This window comes from Hordeum vulgare, chromosome 1H, assembly GCF_904849725.1.
Source record: "Hordeum vulgare subsp. vulgare chromosome 1H, MorexV3_pseudomolecules_assembly, whole genome shotgun sequence".
NCBI classification, from domain to species: domain Eukaryota; kingdom Viridiplantae; phylum Streptophyta; class Magnoliopsida; order Poales; family Poaceae; genus Hordeum; species Hordeum vulgare.
The window spans coordinates 508,202,847-508,205,499 of NC_058518.1; the positions used below are offsets into that span (position 1 = coordinate 508,202,847).

The window sequence follows — 2,653 nt, forward strand, 5'->3', positions numbered from 1 at the left end:
CATCCTTTTTGTAGTGAATTCATCACGGGAAACTGATAGATCCCTTTATATATACTTTACCATAATCAATTAAATTTTTGATCTTTTTGACTTTGTTAACCAGTACCGATATTCCCCACACAAGAACTAACTATAAACAATGCATAACTTGAGTGGTTCTAATATTCTGTTTGAGTATTGATGCCACCAATCATTGTCATGGAGCAGTAACAACACCATGCCCCGAATTATGTTCGATCACAAGTTATGCCTTTATCATGCACATTTCCATAACCAACACCAGTTCTCCCAGCAACTAGAAAACCACTATTGCCCATTCAGCAATTCCCTAAGAAAAATGCGCTGTGGCCATTAAAAGATAATAAAATTGGAATAGATAATGGCAAGATGACAAATATATTCCCATGGAGCAGAAAAGGCCACCGGAAATGGGCTATATAAAGCCCACCATCCACCTCGCCTCTGCCAAGTGCTCAACCTCCCCACGCTCTCCTCCTCGAGAAACCCAGAGCAGAGCCAAACCCCCGAGAAACCACTGCCCCGCCACGTGCTCTCGCCGCCCGCGCCCCCCGGAGTAACGTCGCGCATGTCCGCCATGGCCGCCACCGGAGCAGCGCTGCGGCTTCGCCTCCTGTTCCGGATGCTGCGTGTCGGGGAGCTCATCGCCCTCGCGGCGCTCCTCTCCTGGTCCTCCTCCCGCGCGCCCTCCGCGGCCGCCGCCGCTCTGCGCGTGGCGGGGTCGCTCCTCTTCAGCCCCCGGTTCGTGTTCGTCCTCGGCAACGCCATCGTTCTCCTCCTCCTCGCGCTCTCCAGGCGCGAGCGCGGTGACCACCCGGCGCCGGCCACCTCCTCCGGCGCCGGCATCGACCAGAGCAGCCAGGCCCCGGCGGTGCTGGCGGCCGGAAGCTTCGCTTCGTTCGCCGCTCCAACTACGCCGACGCCGACGCCGACGCAGGCAAGTGAAGCGCCCGTGGCGATGGCGATGGCGACGGTGCCGGAGGAGGAGGAGGAGGTGGTGAAGCCGGTGGTGTCGGTGACGACGCACGCGGCGAGCAAGGCCCGCGCGCCGAGGCGGACCCGGTCGGAGAAGATGGGCCGGCGCGGCGAGCTGTCGAGGCGGTCGGCGTCGCCGGAGCCGGTGCCGCTGATGCGGCGCTCGGAGTCGGACAACGGTCGCAGGCGGCGGTCGTCGGTGACGGCGCGGGACGTGGGGGTGGCGCGCGGGTGGGCCGGCACGGACGACGCGGAGGAGTTCCGGCGCACCGTGGAGGCGTTCATCGCGAAGCAGACGAGGTTCCGGCGCGAGGAGGAGTCCATGGCCGGCACGCTCGTCGTTGTGGAGTAAGTAACTTGGTGGCGTCGTCTCGTCGGTGATGGTGCGTGTGCAGAGTACATAAGGAAGGAGGAGGAGGAGGAGGAAGAAGAAGGTCTCGTCTCGTCTCGTCGCCTCACTAGTTGTCAGTGACTACTCACTAGCTAGCTCAGCTAGGATCGATGTATCGACCATGGCCGGCCATGGGCACGCCTTCTTTTCTGGCGAGGCGCATGGCAGAGTGAGTGGGTGCGCATGGTTTTATTTACCGCGGCCGTCGGATCGCCGATCTTCGCCGGGATCCGACGGGGCCGGGTCGCTCGTGGTGCTGAATTTACTTACTGTAGCCGGAGGACGAACCCATGGGTCGGTCAGTCAAGATGTCTCTCTTCTCTTTTCGGTTCAGGAAAAACTGAAATAAAAAGTTGGAGTACTAGCAGAAGCGGTTTGTGATTCGGAAGGGAGACATTGTAAATCTGCATATATATTTTATTTTTTTTGCTGTTCGATCTCCTGTCCGTCCCTTTGTGTTGTTTTACATACACGTCGTCTGGGCCAGCACCGACGTTCCGAGAAAATTCAAAGGGGAAAAAAGCGTGCGTCGGGCACGGGTGAAAAGAGGATAAACTGGGCAGGAGAGGAGAGCGCACCGCACGGCGCATGACACGACGGATCGGAATCGGATGCTCGCCATTGCCGTTGCCATCGCCACCATTTTGCCAAGCGGAGGCGGATGGATTGGACGATCTTCCACGATCTTGGCCTGGTTGCTACCGCCGCACACAGCGCTCCGGCTGCACTGCGGTGAACTGGGGTGGCTTCTGCTGGGCGCGCGTGGGGAATAGGCGACGTAGGATGGGAGGGGAGAGTTGGTGGCGGGTCAGGTGGACGGGGCGTGCGCAAATCGGCAAGGCGAGGCATGGCCCGATATGTGTCTCGCCCCTTGCTTTCCAACCCCAATCCTTGGCGTCCTAGGTAAACAGTAGGGCCCTAGGAATTGACCCATCGGGCTCGGGCTCGGGCTCGACCCGTCGGCGTCCATCCATCCGTCTGTCCGGTAGCGGCGGCTTTCCTGGCGTCGCGCTGGTTGGTTGCGTGGAGTGTGCGAGTGCGAGTCCCCGCTCGTGCGCGCAGCAGCAGCCACTGTTGCCTCTGCTCTGCTCTGGGCCACCAGGCAGCCAATCCAGGCATCAGCCAACAGCCCAACAGGCACGGAACAAATTCCTCCTCCACCATCAACAGGGAGCTTCGCTCCCTCGCTCGCTCGTGTTCCCGGCGCTCCTGCCGGTTTTCGGCTCCCGGATAATTATTCGTCTCTCCGTTGCCGCCGGATAGCCGGTC

General features: G+C 59.8%; 1 protein-coding gene across 1 annotated transcript; it reads left to right on the plus strand.

Moving 5' to 3' along the window:
* The first annotated feature begins 472 nt into the window (after nucleotides 1–472).
* Nucleotides 473–1,751, plus strand: LOC123451841. Its single transcript, XM_045128387.1, has one exon. The coding sequence runs from the start codon at nucleotides 587–589 to the stop codon at nucleotides 1,343–1,345; it is 759 nt and encodes a 252-aa protein (XP_044984322.1). The 5' UTR covers nucleotides 473–586; the 3' UTR covers nucleotides 1,346–1,751.
* Nucleotides 1,752–2,653: the final 902 nt, after the last annotated feature.